This window comes from Uloborus diversus, chromosome 8, assembly GCF_026930045.1.
Source record: "Uloborus diversus isolate 005 chromosome 8, Udiv.v.3.1, whole genome shotgun sequence".
Lineage (NCBI taxonomy): Eukaryota > Metazoa > Arthropoda > Arachnida > Araneae > Uloboridae > Uloborus > Uloborus diversus.
The window spans coordinates 114368714-114391327 of NC_072738.1; the positions used below are offsets into that span (position 1 = coordinate 114368714).

The following is a 22614-nucleotide window of genomic DNA, read 5'->3' on the forward strand; positions in this document are numbered from 1 at the left end:
TACCAAGATGTTAGCAGGGAAGTTAGGGGGAATGAAACAAAATATAGTGGATAAAAAACCAAACTAGGGGAGGAATTATAGTGCAAAGAGTAAAAAATAGCAATAGAGTTCAAGCTCTAAGAAAGGATAGCAATTGCAGCTTTAGATATCTTGTACCCAAAACAGCCCGCTACAGTAAAAGTTGTCAGAGGAACTAAGAAATTTGGAAATCAAAAGCACATAGGTCCAGATCTTGGATTTTTCCAACCTGAGGCAAAAACTTGAAACTGCCGCCCTCTGCCATGTCCGTTCAAGTTTTTACTTATAGTTTCAATGAAAAACACACAGAAAAATGGTAAATTTGCATCCCCTTCCCCAAAAAAATGCAGCCCAGGGCAAGGGCCCCTGCTTGCTCTCCCTAGATTTGCCACTGACATCAGAGTGCAGTAATTGGAAAAAGGCTAGAGAATGTCATCCAGCATTGGACTCGCATAGTTGGAAATGAATATACATGTAAAAATGTTTATAAACTTTTGTACACATAGCAGAAATAAATTAACACGTGATTAAAATTTCTTCCAATACTATGGAAATAGTTTTACACAAACTTTAATAAAACGTTTTCAACCTCATCACCGGTGTGTTTACGAATGCATTTAAATGCATTTCAGTTTTAACAATATACAATGATCTAACATCGATAAGAGCACATTGGGTTACTTGCATAATACCAGAATCAATTTCATAGACTAGAATGGTATAGGATACCTTAAAGTTTTTTTCTTCATAAATATTTATGATTACAATATCTTTAAAATTCCATATCAAATAAATAAAATTTGAAAGAATAACAAATTGTCAACTATATAAATACCAATCTAAATTAGTTAAAATACAAGAAAACTATGCCTTGAGATGGCCTAAAACAAATCAATTTGCAACATACCTAAAATAAACATCTTTAAAATTTAAAAACAAATAAAAGCTCTGAAAACAATGTTCCTCACAACAATTTGCTTTTGCAGCTCTATTATTTAATCACACAATAAAAAGCTTTTTACAGTTGAGATGATGTTTAAAAAACTAAATGAATAACAATGAAAACAAGATTTAAAAAAAACAAAACAATTGATTTAAAAAAAGCTGGAAAATGCCAAAAATACTCTTGATATAATTTTTTCACATGATTAAAATGCCTACTGATGCAATTTGTAAGTAGATAATTTTTTTTAACTTTATAGATTACAATGGTTCAATAAAAAATACGATGATCTTCTACTTCAAAGAGTGCAAAAATGTTTTCTACAAAACACAAAAATAAGTAAAAAAATTAAAAATAGAAACAACTTATTGACATTATTGCCTCATGTTTGATATTTCTTACCATGTACGTAATAAAATGCAAAATGGAAAAATATACGAAATAAAAAAGAAAAATTCTCCATCAGCCAAACTACACTAGTAAGCTCTTTATGTGACGAGGTGTTGTTTCATCATTCAAATGCTTAGTAGTATACCTATAACAGAATACAATAAAATCAACAATGGTGAGCATGCATGCTTTTAACAAATTATTATCAATTTAAACAAAAAATTGAAATGTTTTAAATAAAATAAAAATAAACCACTTTTAATAATGCCTCAATACTTTTTCAGACTTACCACACAGTTCGGGGGGGGGGGGATTAACTGTGTTTTTCCTGTATGAAAATGGAGCATTACAAACAACAAGCAAACACTAATAGTTGTACAAGAACTTAAATATCCTGATAGCTTCATCACAGGAAAAAAAAAATGAACAAACAAATAAAAATAAGAGGAAGTAAAGAATTCATTAAAATTGAAATACCAGTGTGGATACTGAATATTTAAAATTAACTTCACAGGAAAAAAAAGTAAAACTTAGTTTTTACTAGGCCCTTATAAGATATAAATTGCAAAAGTCAAGCAGAACAATAAAGATTTAACTGACTTATCTATGCTCTGTAAAATAAATTAGCATAAAATTCAAAGTGCTTTCAAATAAAACATAGTTACATTAAATAATTTTTGATTTGGGATAGACATTTTAATATTAACTTTAACAAAAAAAAAAAAAAAAAAAAAAAAAAATGACAGCATTTTTTTTTTTTATTCATTTCATAAGTTTGGTATTGATTTTTGCTGTATCAGAAAATAGAGGAAAATTCCCTGCCCTTTCCTTGTTACTTTAGGAAACTTTCAAAATTCCTTGGATTTCCCGTTTTTTTGGTTAATTTTTGAATTTTGTGTATTTTTCCTGCTTGTTCCGGTTTCCCTGTGGCACGGCAACCTCGTCTTTTGAACAGTGTATTTCAGCAGTATGAAATTATTTGCATACAAAATAATATACTGCAGTTTATATTTAATTTCTATTTGAATCCAATTATTGCCACTATAATCTGAATCACTATACACTCAAACCTGTTTTTGTGCTGTCTTTTTTTTTTGTGCAGTATATGACAAATTTCAATCAAATTGGGACTTAATTGATTAACTTAATTTAAAATGATTGCCAAATAGAATAATTTTGAGCAAATTTCTTTTATTTGGTCCCCATTTACCACACAAAAACAGGTTTGAGTGTATCCGAATCCCAAATCACTATAGTATGAAATGTGAGTTAACTATGATATGAAATTAACATTTCATATTATAATGATTGATCTTAGCAATCAGTATAATTTGAAATGTTAGTTTATCAAGACACGGTAGTTTTAGCTTAGTCAAAAAGATAAAGCATTTAAAAATGATGTAATGAGAAACACATAACAATTCACACAATCAACATTGCAATTATTAGAAAGAATTGGTTTTCTACTATCTGTTCTTGTTTTTCCAGATAAAAATTCTAAAGATTTTTTTTTTCTTTTTGTTCAGAGAAAAGCAGTGACTTCTTTAAGACAAGTAAGTAAATCATGAAAATGTGACAATGATTAAAAAATATATCTTCTGGCTAGTAGTGTATTTAAAAAAGTACCTTAAAGCATTCAGCAGACCTTCCACAACATTTGGAGACTGATCTTTGAGGACTTTTATACAACCTTTCACCTAAAGTTTTGCAAAAAATTAGTTCAAAATGTGAGGGTTGTTGCTTGCTTTTCATAAACTTAAAATATACAAAAAAAAAAAAAAAAAAAAAAAAATCCACATGGATGCCTCACTTGCCAAATTGTTTAACTCCATAAAACAAAATGTAGAGAAAAAATATGAAGAAGATTGAGTTATACATAAGAGTTAATAGCCCCTTGTGTTACATTTTCTGCCATAACACGGTCAGAAATGTACTGAACCAAAACTTTAATATAAATTCACATGCTAAGCATTGACAAAGCACTATGAAGCAGATACGAGGATTTTTTTAGAAAGTGGAGTTAATCGATTTGGCAACTGAGGCATCCACATAAAAATTTTGTTATACTTTATTAACATACACATCAACTGCTAAAAGGAAAAAGCCCAAAAATAAAACAATAGCGAGGCTTTCAGCACTTTGCAAAGCTAATCTCAAAATAATAATAATAATATTTAAAATAAAAAAAAAATCCAAAAATCTTAATATTTTTCTCATGCATCATTAAAGAAAAGGGGGGAGAGAGGAGGCAATGCAATGAAAAAAGCAACTTTGCAATGAAAATAGACAAAGGGGTCTATATCACTAAAAGGTCTTGCAATGATTTTCATAGATTTTGGATTAGCAAAAACAAAGTTCAAAAACAAATTATTTTCTAAAACTTTGAAATATAAGTTAAAATACTTGCAATTATTCAAATAAAAGAATTTCTTTCAATAAAAAAAATAAATATTAATAATAATTAAAAAAATACAATGAATAATTTGTCCATTTAAATCTAAGAATATTTCTTTCATTTTGAAAATTTTACAATAAAATAATAATGAACATAGCTTTTAACAACTATATGAGAAAAACATTTATGTATAACATAATCATATTGAAAAAACTAATGAAAAAAGGAAATGCAGAAATACATACATCAATGTGGGCATTTCGACTAAAAGCTCCTATGGGGTGTACATGATCATATAAAATTATTAGGCCAACCATAACTCTTAAAACAAATAGTATGGTGTCTTCTTTGTGAAATCTTGAACAAAATTCCCTGTAACACAAAATATATATATATTTCAGTTATAGCACAGTTATTATTATTCTACATCTATATATATATATATATATATATATATATATAAATCTCGTGTCACGATGTTTGTTCGGGGTAAACTCCGAAATTACTCAACCGATTTTTCTCAAATTTCATATCAATGTGTCATTTGGTCCAACTTAAAAATAGGATAGTTTTTATAATTTTTTACTGCAAATTTCATATTAATTATGCAATAATAGTGTGAATTAATTGTTTAGTTCTAAAAATTCTTAATAGATGGCGGTGTAAGTTAATTAATCGATAAAACTCTAACATCGTATGACTTACTGCTAAAAACACCATGATAAAAAAAGCTCAGAGATGTTGCTTAGAATTTCCATATAACGTTTCGGGATATTACAGGTTATTATTTACTTCCTGAGAAATTCAACTATATTTTTCAAAACGTTTCCTTGAATTGCTACAAATTGCAGATTTCACACCGTTGTGAAAAGTATTTTCTCCACCAGTATCAAGATTAACTAAACGTACTTAATAGGTGTATCGGTTTCGGAGTGATTGCGTTTTTTCCAGATTGACTCAACACCCAATGAGTGCAAAAAGTTATCTGGATCACGAAGCTTTGCAAGAGTTGCAGAGGAACTACATTTGAGCTACTTGCTTGAGAGTCTGTCTTCGCGTTGGCAATGCGTGTATTAATGCTTTGAGAGCTTTCTTAGAAAAGCAGGAAGGTTCCAGGCTATTATATTAATCCTGCGTTAGGCTTCTCTGCAGGTGCCAGAATTATAACTGCCTTTTTAACCAAGAAGACTACTGAATTCTTCAAAAATATTCCAGGTTTATTTCAGGAAAGTTAATGAATTTAAGGGGAAAACAATTATTTTCTTTATTTTGTTCCCCAGGAAATTTTTAATATCATTAATTCTTGCAAAGATACATTCGTAACAGAAAATTGCAGTGACAATTGCATTGTCAGGCATTGCTGCTACTTTTTTTAGATGGTACACGAACAGCACATTCAGCTTTAAAGTTGCCTATTAGATATTCATAACAAACAAAACACAATGTGTACAATAAAGAAAAAAAAGACGTGGTATGGCTGTAGTGTTGCAAGAGAGTGAAATTATAATTTGGGATGAGTGTACTAAGGCTCATGAGTAAAAGCATTCATTCGAAGCACATCATAGGATTATGCAAGATTTGAATGGCAACGATAAACTTTTAGGCGAAATTGTCTGAATACTGTCTGGGGACTTCCGGCAGACATTACCAGTTATGAAATCAACGCACGTTTAAAAAAAAACGTTTTTTATAGCGTAATGACGAGATAATGCGATTGGCCATGAACATGCGAGTATAAACGCAAAATAATCTAATCGCACAAGTATTTTCTAAGCAATTGCTGAGTATTGGAAACGGTGAAATTGAACTGTATCAAAATATACAGTACAACAAATAGCCAGACAATTTCTGCACTGCCGTTGAGACGAAAAGTGAACTAATTGAGAGTCTATTTCCAGATAAATTTAATTTTTTAAAAATCATAATTGCCTCTGTAATCGTGCTGGTTTTGTAGCAGTTTTGTTTTCGGTAAACATTCCCGAACAGACAGGAATATTTGTGGATCGTCAATTGTCGACTGTCAAATACATATCCTGATGCATGTCGTAAGTTGTATTTATTGGTAGCACAAAGTCATTGGGAGTTGACACTTTCTAATGCAGGTTTGACATAAGGAGAAACAGTATTCGTCAACTGTTTAAAACAATTTTGACGACATACTATCCAACACAATCATTATTTTTTAAGGAGAAACTATATTACTTTCACGTTTGAAGACGTATTTCATAAAGTTTAACAAACACACAAATGTCCAAATCCAGATTTTACACCAGAGATGAATATGAAGCTTTAGTTTTAACTGAAGGTTTTTGCGTTTCAATTTCAAATTTGCCACTTAGTTATTATGATATGCCGTCACTTGATAGTTGGGCCACCGACTTAGTTAACACTGATTTGCAACGTATAACAACAGAGCAATGACTCTGTCTTAGCTACAATTATTGCGAATAATGAGCCATTACTGACGGCTTTAAAAAAAAGCTCTCCATTGATGCTGAACAAGTTGTCGATGAAAACAAAGCAGTAAACACTCCAAATGAATTTTTAAATTCCCTGGATACACCAGGAATGCGTCGACACGATTTCCGGTTGAAAATTGGCTCAACAATTTATTCTTTTTCGCGATTTAAACCCACCTAAATTACGCAACGGTACACGTTTCTGCATTAAAAGTCAACAATATTTGTCGGAAAAGTTTAAAGGAGAAATGTTTGTGTTGCCACGTAATCCATTATTAGCGTCATAATTTTCAAACACATTTGAAAGGCTTCAATTTTTGATTCGTTTAGCTTTTGCAAAGACCATAAATAGATTTAAAGAACAAAAAATGTCTTCTTTCGATTTGTTCTTGAACCATAAATATTTCTCTTATGGGCAACGAAATATTGCCTACTCACACGTGGAAAGTTATCATACTTTTCGTATTAGCAAAAGACTGGTTGATCAAGAACATTGTGCACAACTTAGTGCTTAGACAGTTTTCAGTTTTCAAATAATAGAAACAATAGTTCGAAGTCCATGTTATCTACTTCATTGAAAAAATTTAATTTTTATACATTTTTAATTTAGTTAGTGTATTTTGTAAAGAAGTTATTGATTACAAACTATAGAGAAAGCTAATGTGAATAAAATGTAGTGTAGAATCTAAAAGTGTATGGTGGTTTACGCTTAGTTTCTACATTCGGTTATTTTACAATCAGTTTCGATATTTACTATCACTTTCAAGTTTTTTTTTTTTTGCGGAAGTTAGACTTACAAAATTTACTAAGCGTAAGTATAGTGCTTTTTCCATAGAAAATTTAGTTAGTACGTATTGAATTCAATAAGTACTTTCTTCAGCCTGCACGGTAAAAAAAAAAAAAAAAAAAAAAAAAAAAAACAAATCCGAAACGTTACTGAGTAAAAATTTTCGATAATTGCTTGCAGTTCTGGCTAAGCTTTGGCTATGTTTGCATTACTGCTTATAGAAGTTCCTTAATAAATCAGAAAGGTGCTAAGCTTTTTTTTTGTATCCCTTCCTAAGTTTACACTAAAGTTCCAGAAACACAACAAACTTCAAACGGGAAGATCTTCGAATTTTTCAAGAGGCTTCCGAGATGATTTCAGGAAGGTTATTAACTTTTATCGGAAAACTTTCCGGGTTTTGGCTTGACATGATACTGGCAGAAATTGGCCACATCAGCTGCCCATAATTTTCCAGGAACATTTAGGAATCGTTTTTAAATTGAATAACGCCCATTATCAATCTCATATGTTATAAAATCGGCTATACTATTTTAAGCTCTATTAAAAATATTTATTTGACTCTATCAAAATAATGAGTTCAAGTTTATTTTAATCCAACTTCTTTGCCACAGCAACGCGTGGCTGGGTCAGCTAGTAAATATTATAAATTATTTCATTAAAAAAAAGAAGAAAAAAAAAAAAAAAAACTCGACTTCAAAACTGCAACTGGAAATGGCTCTGTAAAGAAAAAATAATAATTTTATTCTTTGAACGTCATCCCTACTATTTTTTAACATAATTACACCTAAAAATGTGGAATATGGCATCAAAAATGGGGGCAGATGGCTATTGTAGACTTTCCCATTCTATTTCACAGTTCTATTCATAAGAATCAAGATGAAAAGAGTCCATTTATTTGGAACTTTCCATTTTCACTTTCGTGAAATGAATCATTCCATCCTGTAAAAAAATCATTTTTCAATCGATTATTATTTTTTAACTCTGAAAAGTGAGGGGGAAAGGCCCCCCCCTCCAAACGAGCCATATATGGACCACAGGTTGAGAAGTACTGCTTTATTGTAAAGAGAAACTTGATCAGCAATTGAAAACAAAGGGTCCATTACTTTGTTTTCATGCTAATGCACTTTTCACACCAGAACTTGATTTCACACACCCTTACCCTTTTTAAAACGCCTTTAGCTAAATAGGTTCATAAGATGAAATTACATCAGAAACTCTTATAAATTGTTGCAGACATGAGGGTTTTGTTGAAGGTGAAAAGCGTTGTATATAAAGTAACGCAGAAATGAGATATTCAGCATTGACAAATTAAGTTTTTTTTGCAACATACTCTAACAGCAAGTAAATACATTGATGTCAACAAATCAATTTCAACTTTTGAAGACATGACTCATGAAGAAATTATTGAGAAGTAACAATTTCCTATTCAAATACCCATACATCTGAAAGAGAATCCGAGAAATGCAGAAGTGAGAGCATCAAATCTGAAGATGCAAAAGAATGCATTTAGAAACTAATAAAACGTGAAGAAAAAAATGTGATGGTTACAAAAATGCGGAACAACCTTCTTGCATTAAAAAAGGACGTAAAAATAGTTATTTTAAACAAAAGAAGTCAAGGTAGCTTTTTAATATATTTTTTACTTTAGAACAAGTAGTTAAGATAAAATGTATAATGTTGGAGCTTTGAATTTTTTTTTTGAAAACCTTTTAAACCTATAAATTAATATAATTTGATCAAATTTTTCAATATCACTATTCTACACGTATGTGATATCTTACACTTTATACCATTCGATCCATCGTCAAACTGGATATAACACCCCTAAAGATTTGGATCTGACAGTCTTGTTATGTCAGAGTTTGACTGTTTATTAACTATATATATATATATATATGTAATATGAAAAATCCTTTGCTAGGCCTTTTCCATATTAAGTTCTGTTCACTTATATGTCAGCGCGTATGAGTCACAGACATTATTTATTACACACTTAAATGCTTCTCACACCATATATGGCTATGTTGTGGGCTCAGATGAGATTCCCCTTAAAGTACCTACCAGACACTTTTTTTCCCTCCAGACTTAAGCCAGCCTCTGTCTGCGGTGCAAAGCCCAATAATATTTCGTTATTGCAATCTGCTCCTCCTATATAGATCACGTGCGATCACATGATCGAGGGATAATTATCTGTAACCTTTTAATGATATTCCCTATATAAAAATCGTGGCACAACTAAACAGGGGGTTAGTTAAGAGAAGTTCCTGCTGTCATATTCCATGTAAAAATAAAGATGTGATTAGTGAATGTAGCTCTGTCCTCTTCCTACGTGGTAGATTATCACGTGGTAGTTTATCACGCCACAAAACTGCAACTTGCGAAAACAAGATTCGTAATAAGAACCGAGCGGCGGTTCTTACACACATATATATATATATATATATATGTGTAAGAACCGCCGCTCGGTTCTTATTACGAATCTTGTTTTCGCAAGTTGCAGTTTTGTGGCGTGATAATCTACCACGTAGGAAGAGGACAGAGCTACATTCACTAATCACATCTTTATTTTTACATGGAATATGGCAGCAGGAACTTCTCTTAACTAACTTGTTTAGTTGTGCCACGATTTTTATATAGGGAATATCATTAAGAGATTACAGATAATTATCCCTTGATCATGTGATCTCACGTGATCTGTATAGGAGGAGCAGATTGCGATAATGAAATATTATTGGGCTTTGCACCGCAGACAGAGGCTGGCTTAAGTCTGGAGGGAAAAAAAGTGTCTGGTAGGTACTTTAAGGGGAATCTCATCTGAGCCCAGAACCTAACCATATATGGTGTGAGAAGCATTTAAGTGTGTAATAAATAATATCTGTGACTCATACGCGTTGACATGTAAGTGAACAGAACTTAATATGGAAAAGGCCTAGCAAAGGATTTTTCATATTACATCCCCCCTCCCCCAAAGAATACGACAGGATTGAAGAAGAAAAAAAAATGAAGACGGGAAATTATCTGCAACCTTTTTCCTTTTTTTTTTTCTTCAATCTGAAATGTTATAACATTATACACATTACATATACAATAACACTAAAGTTATAAAAACACAGTACAATTAAAATGACATTGTAGTTTGAGGTAAAATTATGTAACACTCAATACTTTTTGTAAGTTCTTTACATAGTTCAACATATGTACTCAACATTCTTTCTTCTTTTAGCTCAACGATGAACAATAATATCATTTCACTCGTGAGATAGCTTGAAGTTGCTCGGTACATTATATTTCCTCAGTTTAGATATATGAACTGTTTGTGTTTTTTCTTTGGTATGCGCATTCGGTTTGTTAATTTCATAATTAACATCTGAAATTTTTTGAAGAATTTTATATGGTCCACTGAATGGTTGAGACAGTTTTCGAGAATTAGGGTATTTGAATTCTTCATATATGACAGTGTCATTTGTGTTAAAAGTTTTGTCCACAAATCTTGCATCGTAGTATATCTTATTTCTTTCGTGGTATTCTTTAGTTCTTTCAACTGCCAATTTCCTTGCTTGTTCGACCGGAGGATATATGTCTTCTTTTATTGGATTTTCAAAAGGTACAATACCATACATTAAATATGAAGGAGGAAACTTTGTTACTGAGTGTGGAGTCAAGTTGTATTCTTGAGTCACCTGCTCCAGTAATTTAGGCCAAGGAACTTTTTTAGAAGTTTCATTTACTTTACACTTTAATCAAGTGACAATTGTTTGGTTTAGTCTTTCCACTTTGCCATTACATTCTGGTCTGTGTGCTGTAGTTAACAATTGTTTAATTTTATTGTGCTTTAGAAACTTCTTAAAATGGGAAGACGTAAATGCCAGATTCTTATCACTCAAAATACTTTTAGGCACTTGTACGCTGAAGACTTGCTTGAGAAAGTTAATGTATGTTTCAGAAGTAATTGACTTTGACGCAAAAGACCACATATATCTTGAATGATGGTCAATGATTAATGTCATATACTTTTTAGTGGAATTGTAGTAATTGAAACCAGCTACACTATCTACTGCAACAAGATCAAATGCTTTTTCAACCGGAGGCATGGATTGTAGCAGGCCAAATCTTTTTTGTCGAGGTTTTTTATTTACCTGACACGTATGACAATGCTTGTTAAAATTAGTTATGTCTATTGTTATATTTTGCCAATAGTAAACAGGCGTAAGTAAATTAATTGTTTTTTGAATTCCTGGATGTCCAAATTTTTCATGGACAGTTTTGAGCAGTTTATATCTTAAGGAGAATGGAACAACAATTCTTGTAAAACCCTTTCTACGCAGGCATAAAATATTATTAATTTCAATGAAATTACCTGTTAAATTGTCATTTTTTTGAGCCTCTTTAATTTCCTCCAATTGCAGTAGATGTGAAGCTTGGGTTCCAGTAACTGCTACTGCATCTTCCTCTTTTAGATTACTTTTAGGTATGTTTCTAGAGAGCATATCAGCCTCAAAATTCATGGTACCTTTCGTGTACCTAATATCATAGTCATACATGCTTAATAACAAGGACCATCGGAACAAACGTCCTTTTAAATTTTTTACATTTTGAGCCAAACTAACGAGGCGTGATCAGTATGTATGGTAATTTTTCGACCAAAAAGATAGTGATGAAATTTGTTCAAAGAATCGACTACAGCCAGACATTCCAGCTCCGTAATTCCATAATTTTTTTCATAATCCTTTAAAGAGCGGGAATGGAAAGCTATAGGATGTAAGGTACCAGAATCATCAGGCTGTTTCAGTACTGCTCCCACACCAGTTTGACTCGCGTCAACACAAATATGGCATTCTTTGCTGGGATCAAATATTTTTAAAATAGGTTTACAAATTAATGAATTTTTCAAAACTTCAAACGCTTCCTGGCACTCATCTGTCCATTGCCAAGTTGTGTCTTTTTTCAGCAAACGATTTAATGGATTTCTAATAGTCGCATACTTGTTTATAAATTTGTGGTACACATTTATTGACCCCAAAAATCTTTGAAGAGATTTGACATTGGTTGGTGGTTGAAATTTTTTAATAGCTTCAATATTACTATTATCTGGGGTAACAATTCCATTACAAATTTTATAACCTAAAAATTCGATTTTTGTCTGTAAAAAAGAGCATTTAGAAGCTTTTAGCTTAATGTTTTCTGTCCTGCACATTTCAAAGATTTGTTTAAGGTGATTTAAATGTTCTGTAAGAGTCTCAGAAAAAATAATTATATCATCAAAATAGTTAGTTGCAAATTTAATTTTTTGTTTTGTCAGAATTCGGCGCAGAGTTCTCTGGAAAATACTTCCGGAATTTTTCCAACCAAACGGTAATTTATTCCACTCATATATCGGCCACTGTTAGTGACAAATGCAAGCTTTTCTGTATCTTGGGGATGTACGGGTATATGCCAATATCCCGACGCCATGTCTAATTTTGAGAAATATCGGCTTTTTCCTAATTTATCTATGAGTGTTTCTATTAACGGCAATGGTTCTGCATCTGATTTTGTAATTTGGTTCAATTTCCTGTAGTCTATGCATAATCGACTTTTTTTATTTTCGTCTTTTTTAAAAACTAGTGTAACAGGTGCACTATAAGGACTTGAGCTCTCTTTTATTATTTTTGCTTTTAGCAATTCTCGAATTTGATTGTCAATTTCTTCCTGTTGTTTAGGGGACGTTTTATATGCCCTTAATGTCACCGGTAAGTCTGATGTTAACCTTACCCGTTGTGGTTCAATTCTAATAGTTCCAACATCATACTTATTTATCGAAAATATATCGTCATAATTTTGGAGCATTTCCTTCAGATCCGCATTTTCTCCGTTTTCCGATTCCCCGTTGATTGACTGACGTGAGCGTAGGCCTCCACCCCCGCAATCCAACACGGAAACCTTAGAAAAATGAAGAGGATCATTTATTTCGCTTCTCCAAATTTTCTTTTTTTCTCCTTCTTGATTACTGGTGCTATTAATTGCCTTTTTTATGCTATTTTCAATTCGATTTTCCTCAAAACATTTTTTCTTTTTAGTTTTGTTAACTCTTTTTCTACGCTTACTTTTCTTCAATTTAGTATTTTCATTTCCAGGATCATTATTTTCACTGTCCTTAACCTTGATTTCAGGCAAAATGTGCAAAGACAAATCATTTAGCGCGGTCTCAGAAAAAGTGATCAGTTTTTTCCAATCCTGCATAATGACCCGTCTCATACAGTCAATGACTAAATGAAATCGAATGCAACTCTTTAAACCTAATATGGCATATGGTAAATCGGTGTCTAGAATAAAAAATTCCACCGGTCTAACGATATTACCAACTTTAAGGTGGAGTGTGCATGTTCGGTTAAGTGACAGAATTCCCTGGGTTTGCTTAACGTTCACGATTGTTTTTTCTTCAATTGAGACATTTAATGTTTTTGCAATCACACTAGGAATAATGTTTAAGGTTGATCCTGTATCTAAATTTAAACATATCTTTTGCAATAAATTCAAGTTTCTTTTATTTTTAGTGTACACTTCATTATATAATTTATTTTCATTATATAATTTCTTTTCACTTTTGTAGATTATTTCGCCTTCTATATACCCGGGAACTAGTAATTGTCATGCTTCATTTGAATTTTCCTCTCCTTCCCTAAATTGTTTATCCTTATTCGGGGACTCTAGTAATGGTTCAACCGTCGAGGTATTTGGTTTATTTATGCAGGTTTGTCCCCAATGATATGCGTTAATAATTCCTCGTCGTGCGCAGAATTTACAAGGATTAGGAGGTAGCTCCAGTGTATAATGTGTTGTTTGTTTTTTATGGACGTTCTTTTCCTTATTTTGGTTTAAAACACCACATTTGTCCTGTGGTTGACTAAAATTATTTCGTGGAAAATTATTTCTACTTTGGTGAGCGTAATTAGGGTTTTGCCGAAAATTGTTTTGCATTTGGTTTCGCGGTACCCAGTTTTGATAAAATTGGGTAGGTCCCCTATAAGCACTTGGTTGTTGTGTCTTGGTCTTAAATTCATTTTTTGACATTTCGTGTGGTACCTCGTTAATTATCTTAGTGACCACTTGAAGCCATTCTGTAGGAGTTTGCGGGTCTTTAATTAGCAGAAAAGGTTTAATTTGTTGCGGTAACCCATCTGAGAGCCCTTCTAGAATATGTTTGTTACTGAGATTTATTTTCCTCCCCAGTTCTACTTTTTCAGTGAAATAAGAGAATAATTCTTTGGCGTTTCCCGAGAATCTCAAGTTCTGGAAATCTGTGAAACTACTCATCGGGGTGAAATAATGTTCCTCAAAAATGTCTATTATCTCGCGAAAAGAAGTGCAACACAAACATTGATTAATATAGATTTTTAAGGCGGATCCGCGAATAAATTTCTGAAATTTTTTTAACTTCCAGCTATCATTTAATTTATTTAGGTTCGTTTGTTGGTTAAAATGAGCTAACCAAGCTGAAAAATTTATTCCCAACTCTGGCTCAAACAATAAGATTTCTGGATTACTACCCGTATTTGTTTGTTTTGCTTCATTTTCAGAACCAGAAATCCCGGCTAAATTTAGTTCTTGTATTCTCTCAGTCACAGTTTGGCATTCCGCATCTGTGTTATTTACGTTTAATTCAGGCGGTACCTCAGCTTGAGTTTCCGCATCTTTTCGATTTGACTCTTTGTTTTCCATTTTTGAATTATTTTTATTAGAAGGGACTATTTCTGGGTCATTTTCTATTTCAAGGTTTTGACTAGTTTTGCCACTACGCAATATCATTATCTCTAATTTCACCAAACTTTAAAGCATTTCTTCTACTTTCCACAATCATATTCAAATTACTTAGTAAAATTTTAACAAATGATACAAATTAAAGACATATAAAAATAGTACCACAAAAGAGACTATCTTACTTTAAATCAGAACAGAAAACACATTTACATTACATGAAACATTTTTGGCAACCAAACAAAATACTACCATAACGGCATGAGCCTTTTAAAGAGCTTGGCCGATAAATATTATACATATTAACCATAATTAATGCAAAGAGATCATGAAAACCTTTCCCTAGAAAACACAATATGAACGAAAATACTTATTCCAAGAAAGTAAAAGTATCATATTCCGAAATCTAAAAAAAAATGTAACTGAATCACCAGCCTGATCTCAAGATTTCAATTGAACGAAAGGGAAAAAAACACACAAGAGATCCTTGCAAATCGAACTTTCAACGAGCGAGGCCCCTTTCATCTGATCATCACAGTAAACCATATGGTGGCACAATTTATCACCAGCAAGTGGATTCTAATGATGCTTTCGCACCCTGGATGGGTCACACACACACATTCAACAGATGCGCTGAGCACCAACACTCGGAAAAATCTTCGCAGGAGTTCCACTGAAATGATCTCTGGTCTCCATCTGGCACTTAAAACTTTCTTTTTCTTTCTTAGGATATTCTGAAGTGGTTTCACTGTTGTTAGCGGTTAACTCCGAACGATACTGTTTCGATGTCTTGAAGCAAAAAATCCTCTTGCGGATGAAGCATGGTATTATCTTACGCAAATCACTCAATGCTGTAAAAATTTTAAAATGCTACAGCTCTGCCCTCATTTATCATCCTACCGGCTTGTAAGAACCGCCGCTCGGTTCTTATTACGAATCTTGTTTTCGCAAGTTGCAGTGTTGTGGCGTGATAATCTACCACGTAGGAAGAGGACAGAGCTACATTCACTAATCACATCTTTATTTTTACATGGAATATGGCAGCAGGAACTTCTCTTAACTAACTTGTTTAGTTGTGCCACGATTTTTATATAGGGAATATCATTAAGAGATTACAGATAATTATCCCTTGATCATGTGATCTCACGTGATCTGTATAGGAGGAGCAGATTGCGATAACGAAATATTATTGGGCTTTGCACCGCAGACAGAGGCTGGCTTAAGTCTGGAGGGAAAAAAAGTGTCTGGTAGGTACTTTAAGGGGAATCTCATCTGAGCCCAGAACCTAACCATATATGGTGTGAGAAGCATTTAAGTGTGTAATAAATAATATCTGTGACTCATACGCGCTGACATGTAAGTGAACAGAACTTAATATGGAAAAGGCCTAGCAAAGGATTTTTCATATTACACACACACACATATATATATATATATATATATATATATATATATATATATATATATATATATATATATATATATATATATATATATATATATATATATATATATATATATCAGGGGTCTGTCCAGGATTTTTCAAAGTCCATTTTTTGTGAAAAATCAAATAATTTTGCAAAAAAAAATTTTTTTTTGTAAAAACAAAAGTTTAGACACTTGAGATGGTGGAAACTGCATCATTGACACTTAAAGTTGAGTGTTTTCCCTCTTTTCTGTTGAGAATATCATTCTTAAGCGTTTTTCTAGTATTTGGGGAGGGGGGAGGCATCGTTCACTGGGAGATAGGCACCCCTCAAGTATCAATATTTATCTACCACTCTACATCATGTTAAATTATACTAGAAATGTTATTTGTATAGTATTTAAAATAACTGTAAGAAAAAAAAAATCAGTCAGGGGTTCAGCATTTAACTTGTTAACTCAAGACACTGTTTAAGAGCACAGAGTTTCGTTTAAAACTTATAAACTCCATGATTTTTACAAAAATGTAAAAATTTTTTTTTATTTGTTTACCTTTTAACTAAGGGTACTAAACATCGAAAATTCGAAAAATCAGATTCCCATAGCAGATGCAAAGAGATTGCAATGCTCAAAGTGAAGGCATCAAAAGTATAAAAACGACTGGTAAAATAAATATTTTTGATAAAATTATTTTGGAATTGCATTCTCGAGTCCTATGATAAACATATCATTGATATCTGGACACAGTTGAAAAAAAAAAAAAAAAAAAAAAATAAATAAATAAATAAATAAATAAATAAATAAATAAAATAAAAAATAAACCATCAATTCAGCATTTTAATTATTGACTCAAAAAAGAAAATGGAATTCCGTTTTAAAAACTTGAAATAAGCTCGTTGCAAAAATAAAGAGACTTTTCATTTATTTGCATCCTAATAAAGCAAAGTTAGCTTGAAAAAAGAATAAAATATGATTCTTATATCGGATGTAAAAAGATTGCGTTTTTCAAAAATGTAGGCATCTGTAGAAAAAGAAAAGTCAATAAAAGAGTTTATTTAAAGTACTCCCCCCCTACTATCCTTTGCAGTTCTAAGTTCATTTCGCTGTATATTATTGATTATTAAATCATGAGTGGGGAGAAAAGTGCTTACTATGCCTATTCAGAGAATGTTGACGCTTTATCAAAGAAGTTTACAACAACACCGCTGCATAAAACAAACAAGCAAAATTATAAACCAAACTTGATTTTCAGCTGTTAATTTCTTTCAAAGAAACCAACAACACTCATTATATTTATTTGGCTGTAGTAATTATTTATGGCTTGCAGGAGCATCACAAGAGTGACGATATTTTTTTTTTCTTTTGCAAAATTAGCTGATTTTGTATAAGTTGATTCCTCTAATTTAACTTTAAAAAAGGTTCCAAACATTAGGCTTTTTATACAGGATATATGCTGTATTATTTTAATTTGAGATTTGCTCTTTCAATAAACAATTTGAAAGATCCGTTTTTGTTTAGCAGAATTTTGTGAAGGGTCCGTTTTGGTTGATCGGGATTTTGTGAAAGGTCCATTTTGGTTGATTGGATTTTTGTGAAAGGTCCGTTTTGTTTAATCGGATTTTTGTAAAGGGTTCGTTAACGGACCCAAATTTGCTCTGGCCAGACCCCTGTATATATATATATATATATATATATATATATATAACAAAAGAGGCCTTTTTTTTCGTTTTGAATAAATTTTACCCCCTCCCTTCCCCCTTTTAGAAAATAAATGGTACATGACAAGAACGTTTTGGCTTTGACTTTGATTTTAACACACTAAAGATACCCTCAAAACTTTTAACCTTCAGAGACAATTTCATCGCAGGGTAGTGTTATTGGACTGTATTTTTATGCCTTGAAATCTTTTATATTTAAACATGAAATAAAACTGAAAGAAAATATTATGTATCTAGATTAAAAAAAATATTTTATATACTAGAATTTAACAATATTTCAAATCCACTTACGGATTTTCAACCATTCTCTGGCAGACTTTAGCCATGGTACCCAAAGTTTCAGTAGTATTTTCAATTGGCAAATCTTTATTTTCAGAAACAAATCTTGTTGTGGCATCACTTAAAACTTTTAACATAGGTGTAGCATGAGCATAAAACAGTGACATATGATTCGCAAGCTCGTTTGGAACTTCTAACTCTTCCTCTGATGGATCCTATAAAGGCAAACACCCTATTATGATTGAAGCAAACTAAATTTTGTTTTAAAATGTTCAAAAACATCATTTAAAATATTTGTAACAAATTAAGTAACATGAATCGATGCAGGTTTGCTGTTTAACATTAACATTTTTTATGGTCAAATTTTAAAATCAAATAATCAAATTCAAACAATCAATCATTTAATTTACAATAAAATCAATTTCTAATAATCATCGCATACTACACAACATAATTAAAATCAAACATAGTAGCAAAGACTGAACATTGTAGCAAAGTTGTAGCATTGTAGAATAGAACATAGTAGCAAAGTTTAATAAATATCAAAATTAGGTTCTTGACAACTTCATTAAATAAAATGTTACAGCTAAAAAGAACACTTTAAAAATAAATGAGATTAAGAATAAACCTTTCTATTGCTAAAATCAGCGCAGGATTTAGTTTTGTTTACCTACAAAAAAAAAAAAAAAAAAAAAAAGAAAAGAAATCAAGCAGTTTGCAAAATAGGTGCATGTGGAATGGAGGATGACATTTGGCAAACTAGAGATTTAATGCACAGAATTTTCAATACTGAAGAGTTCAATCATAAAATGAAATATTGCTAAAAAGTTTGAGGTGTGGATAAAGACCCTAAAAGCATAATTACCTACTACTGAAGTTTGAAAAATTTTAAAAAATAATCCCAACTTACAAAACAACAGAAAGTGATTAAAAACTAAGAACCAAATTTCCGACTTTGAATATGTTTTGAAGAAAACATGCTGGTGTACTTAATTTAAACACTCAAACATTTTTTTCCTTACAACTATTATAAAGCATATTGCATGAAGTTAATATAGAGTAATTTGACAGAGCTTAAAGTTATTTGTCAAACAAGAAAGTCCTTTTTACAGTATAACACTATGTATTTTTAATCTCTAAAATCAATTTGATTTCATGTACATCGCTTTTGTTTTGATTTATAAACACTGAAACCTTTGAATTGTTATTGATGCACAGTTTTTGTCCTTTTTTTTTTTTTTTGAAAAAATTTATAAGAGATTTGATTAATTTACCAAATATTAGTGTATCAGTTTTATTTTCAGGGTTGATAAAAAAAAACCAAAAAACTTTTTTTAGTTTAAACCAGGTTTTTTTGGTTTAAACCGGGTTTATTTGGTTTTCATTACTTTTTGTAAAGGAAAACAATTTTATTTTAGGAAAATCATAAAGGTTTTATCAATTAATTGTTGAGGAATGTTTAATGTTCATATTTCTACCTAATTTCTTCGTAATTAATTAAATAACAAAGAGTAAAATCTTGTAATTTTTTTTCCTCATAGATAGAGATTTCTAAAGGAGAATATTGTTTGAAAATCTTTAACTATTATAAAAAATACAGTACGAAAATGGGCCTTGGTATAAATAATCAAAGAAAGAATCTACTGTGATTGTTCCGACAATATTAATTATGAATAATCAAGAATAAATTCTGGTAATGTTTTAATTTCCTCATAGCTATAAAAAAAAAAAAAAAAAAAAAAAAAGTAAAATTAAAATCACATTCTTAAACATGGAAAGTATTTTGCAGTATCTACAAATGAATCACAAGTTTGATGTACATTACCAAGGTCGTAAATAGAAAATAATTTGAGGGAGGGTTTAAAAACTTTCATGTGGAGCTTAGCGCTATTTGTGCTAATGTTCAAGTCGTTGGGTTATGAAAGCATTTTATGTAATTAATATACAGATGAAAGACACTTGAGTTTTGGAACAATATTTTTTGGAAATTTTTATATATAAATGAACATTTAAATGTCAAACCAAACTTTTCGGGGGTGGGGGTGAACCCTAAGATTCTCCCTTCCCCGCCTCTTGTATACGGCCCTGTACATTACAGAGCTTTAAAAATCAAAAGATTTTTTTACCCTGCTTAAAGATTTTTTTAAAAAAGTTATAAATCATGTAATTTATTTACCTAATGTATCAGTGACAACAATTATCGAAACAGGACAAGTAGGTTTTAAAAAATCATTATGTTTTCACTTTTAAATATTTCTCCTGGTTTAGGATGCATTTAGAAATACAATTTTTTATCCAAGGAAAAAAAATAATTAAAAGCCTTAGTTTTAAAATACTTTTTAAAGATATTTAACTAATGAAGACTGACAAAAATGAATGTTTATTGATTTTTTCACCATTCATACATGAGACTTCTTTTATTACGTTGGGATAAAAAAAGTTCGTTGAAAGGTGAAAATTTGGCATAATTTTTTTTTTTAATAAGAGAACTGAGCTACATATATATTTTCTGTTTTCATAATTTTATATATTTTCTTTTCTTGCTCTGGCTCCATCGTCTATCAGGGATGGAAATATTTTAGGGTTAAAATTCATATACACTCAACTTGCATTACCTTAAAAAATATAAGTTTCAAAGTTTATTATATAGTTACTTTGCAGCAATTAGATTTTACTCTTTGCAATAATATGTAAAATTTAACATTTGAAATTAAAACATTGGGGGGAATACAATGAAGATTTTCAAAAAAAAAAAAAAAAACTTTTTTGAAAAAAAAACCACATGGTATAAAAAAAACATTTAGTTTAAACTGTGGTTCAAACCAAACAACTCTGTTTATTTCTATTACAAGTTAAGGTCAAAGATAAACAAAATTTCTCAAATACTTACTTGATTTGCCAAGCGTAATCTACTGACTGTCCTCCGATAATAACTAAAATCATTCTGTATTGCAGGATTCGTCATCTATGCAAACAAAAGTAAATACTAGTTAGAATAGGAAAAATTTAAAAAAAGAAAAAACATTGCCACCCTTTGAAAATATGAAGCAGCCGAATACGCATTAATTTAATGAAGTAATATCTCATGTTGTTTGAAAAAAAAAAAAAAATTATTGCATTAAATTTATTAACATTTAGTGCACATTTTTTATTTCTTTAAAACTACACAAAATTCTAAAATTCAAACAACATTAAAAGTCATAACCAGTCATAACCAGACTTAAATTTATTCTTAGTAGAACTAAGCAGAATATCAGTTGGCAGAAAACTTGTTTAGTTAATATTTCCCACAGGTGAAAAATCAAAAAAGTTATAAATGAAAATAATACAAAAATTGATTTGTACTCTGCAGAAAGCTGGTACATTCTCTAAAAGCATAATTTTCAATTTTTGTTAAAGACTTAAAAAGCTTATACTTCAGCAAATAGAATCCTGATAAATAATAGGTATGTCTCTGGTCATATTGCCTGTTGTCAAGCTTAAATGTGCACCCAGTGCTTAAAAACCCGCAGATATTTAAATGCATTGTAAAAAATCAAGGAGGTGACAAATATCTTGAGCAATGTCTGTTTTCAACCAAAAAGTCTTCAAAAACATATATATATATTTAAATACTTAATGAGAAAAAAAAAATTACTTTTAAATCATCAAAAGTTAGTACAAAGTCTAGGATTTCTGCAAACTGCTTCACAAGAGCTTGTTGCATTTTCAGATGCTCTGTGGGAGTTAAAGGACCAGAACTGAGTTCCCACAAAATGCGAGGGACTACAGTATCTACAAAGGAAAAAAAAATCATTAGTGTTTGAAGATTTGCAAATGTTTCTGAGTTTTCTACATTACATGAAAGTTGTTTGAATATTTTAAGTAAATTTAAGCAGGCGTAAAAAGTACTTTCTGCTCAAATTTGTAAAGCATTTCTCAACCTAAATATATTGTGTTTTTCTGGCGGAAATTAATATTTTAATTTTTCAACATGGTTTAACTTAACCTACATGAGCTATTAAGTAATATTGCTTTTAGGCACCACCACTTTTATTCCCCCCCCCCTCTATTGTATGGGGATTTTCAATTTAATCCAATTGTCAACACTGAGCTAAATAGCTAGTGAATTTTCTTGATAAGTTGTTTTACTCGTGCCCTTTGTGTCCATGCCTTAATCTGGCTCTGCATTAGGATGCAAAGTATAACACATTTACATTTTTGATTAAATAGAGTAAGATTTTACTTGGGGCTAGACATCTTTTGGCACAATGAATGATAAACTCCTACATAAACCAGTAGTAATGAAGCAGAAGTCACACCATAAATTGGCGAGAGGTTGGTGAATTTTGCTGTCTTAGCACCCTGCAAACAGGAGAATTAATCTCACCACCAGGCCTCATTTAGGATGGTTAGGAGGGAGCTGATGATCCCCTGCTTCTGAGAAATAAATGTGTTTCTATATGAGGCAGTGAGAAGCAAAGGGA

General features: G+C 31.2%; 1 protein-coding gene across 1 annotated transcript in view; it reads right to left on the reverse strand.

Moving 5' to 3' along the window:
* Window positions 1-1363: 1363 nt before the first annotated feature.
* LOC129227456 (CYFIP-related Rac1 interactor B-like) overlaps window positions 1364-22614 on the reverse strand; it is a 38211-nt gene continuing 16960 nt past the window's right edge. The window contains exons 5-10 of the mRNA XM_054862018.1: window positions 21786-21922; window positions 21039-21113; window positions 18161-18363; window positions 3992-4118; window positions 2978-3048; window positions 1364-1496 (exon numbers count right to left, since the gene is read on the reverse strand). Of these exons, the coding sequence (XP_054717993.1) occupies window positions 1433-1496; window positions 2978-3048; window positions 3992-4118; window positions 18161-18363; window positions 21039-21113; window positions 21786-21922 (677 nt within the window). The 3' untranslated portion in view covers window positions 1364-1432. The remainder of the gene's footprint in view (window positions 1497-2977; window positions 3049-3991; window positions 4119-18160; window positions 18364-21038; window positions 21114-21785; window positions 21923-22614) is intronic.